Here is a 1,043-nt window from a genome sequence, read left to right as displayed (position 1 = left end):
GAGCTGTTTTTTCCCCAAAACTGCTTTGAACCCACATCGCCGCACCTCAGCATCACATTCTTACTAAAACCACTTCATCACCTTAACAGACTTAATCTCTTTTCCCCCCAAAACCTCTTCAAACCCTCCCCTCACGACCCCCCCGATCTGAGCTCAGCCATCATCCCCCCAAAATTTGTGGGGGGGGCAACAGTGCTGCCGCCATGTCGGGTGCCGACCCCCTGGAGACGCTGCAGGTGGAAGCGAGCTGCTCGGTTTGCCTGGAATACCTGCAAGATCCCGTCATCATCGAATGCGGTCACAACTTCTGCCGCCGTTGCATCACCCGTTGGTGGGCCGAACTGGCGCGCGATTTCCCCTGCCCCGTCTGCCGTAAAACCTCTCGCCATCGCGCCCTTCGGCCCAACCGGCAACTCGGGAACATGGTAGAAGCCGCCCGGCAGCTTCGCGGCGCCAAACGGAAGGCCAGGGAGGAAAGTCGTTGCCAAGCTCATGGCCAAGCTTTGGCCCGGTTCTGTCGTGACGATCAAGCCCCCGTTTGCCTGCTCTGCGAGATCTCCCACGCCCATCGCGCCCACGCCCTCGTCCCCCTTGATGACGCCGCCCTTGAGTATAAGGTGGGGGGATGCGGGAGACTGAAATCCTGGTGGGATGAAGCAGGGGGAGCACCCCCAAGTCTTGGTTTTAGCCTTCAATATGACCCCAGGGCTGTTTGTGAAGGATTTTTGAGGGGAGCTCATACCCTTCTCCATTTTCAGCCCCTCATGATGGGATTTAGCCCCAAACTCTCTCCCTGAGGCCATTTGTGGAGGGGGTTTGGGCCGTAGCTCATCCTTGTCTCCGTTTTCAGCCCCAAATTCTTCCCCAGGAGTATCTGTGGCGGGGTTTTGGCCCTGGCTCTTCCCCAACTCCAGCCCCTCCAAACCCTCTCCCCAGGGCTTTCCATATGGTCACCGTCCACTCAGCTCCGGCAGAGAAGGGATTCAGGGCTGGAGGAAGGATTCTGGGCTGGGGGAGGGGTCTCATCCTGTCACCCACCCTCC

The 1,043-nt window shown here is 58.9% G+C and overlaps 1 protein-coding gene across 1 annotated transcript in view; it reads left to right on the top strand.

Annotated features, from left to right (window-relative positions):
• The first annotated feature begins 203 nt into the window (after positions 1 to 203).
• Positions 204 to 1,043, top strand: part of LOC104163977 (E3 ubiquitin-protein ligase TRIM39-like) — a 2,578-nt gene continuing 1,738 nt past the window's right edge. The window contains exon 1 of the mRNA XM_009703148.1: positions 204 to 616. Coding sequence (XP_009701450.1) covers positions 204 to 616 — 413 coding nt within the window. The remainder of the gene's footprint in view (positions 617 to 1,043) is intronic.

The sequence above is a fragment of the Cariama cristata genome, unplaced genomic scaffold (assembly GCF_000690535.1).
Source record: "Cariama cristata isolate BGI_N322 unplaced genomic scaffold, ASM69053v1 scaffold32726, whole genome shotgun sequence".
NCBI classification, from domain to species: domain Eukaryota; kingdom Metazoa; phylum Chordata; class Aves; order Cariamiformes; family Cariamidae; genus Cariama; species Cariama cristata.
The sequence above is the reverse complement of the archived record's forward strand: the minus strand, read 5'-3'. Positions and strand labels throughout refer to the sequence as shown.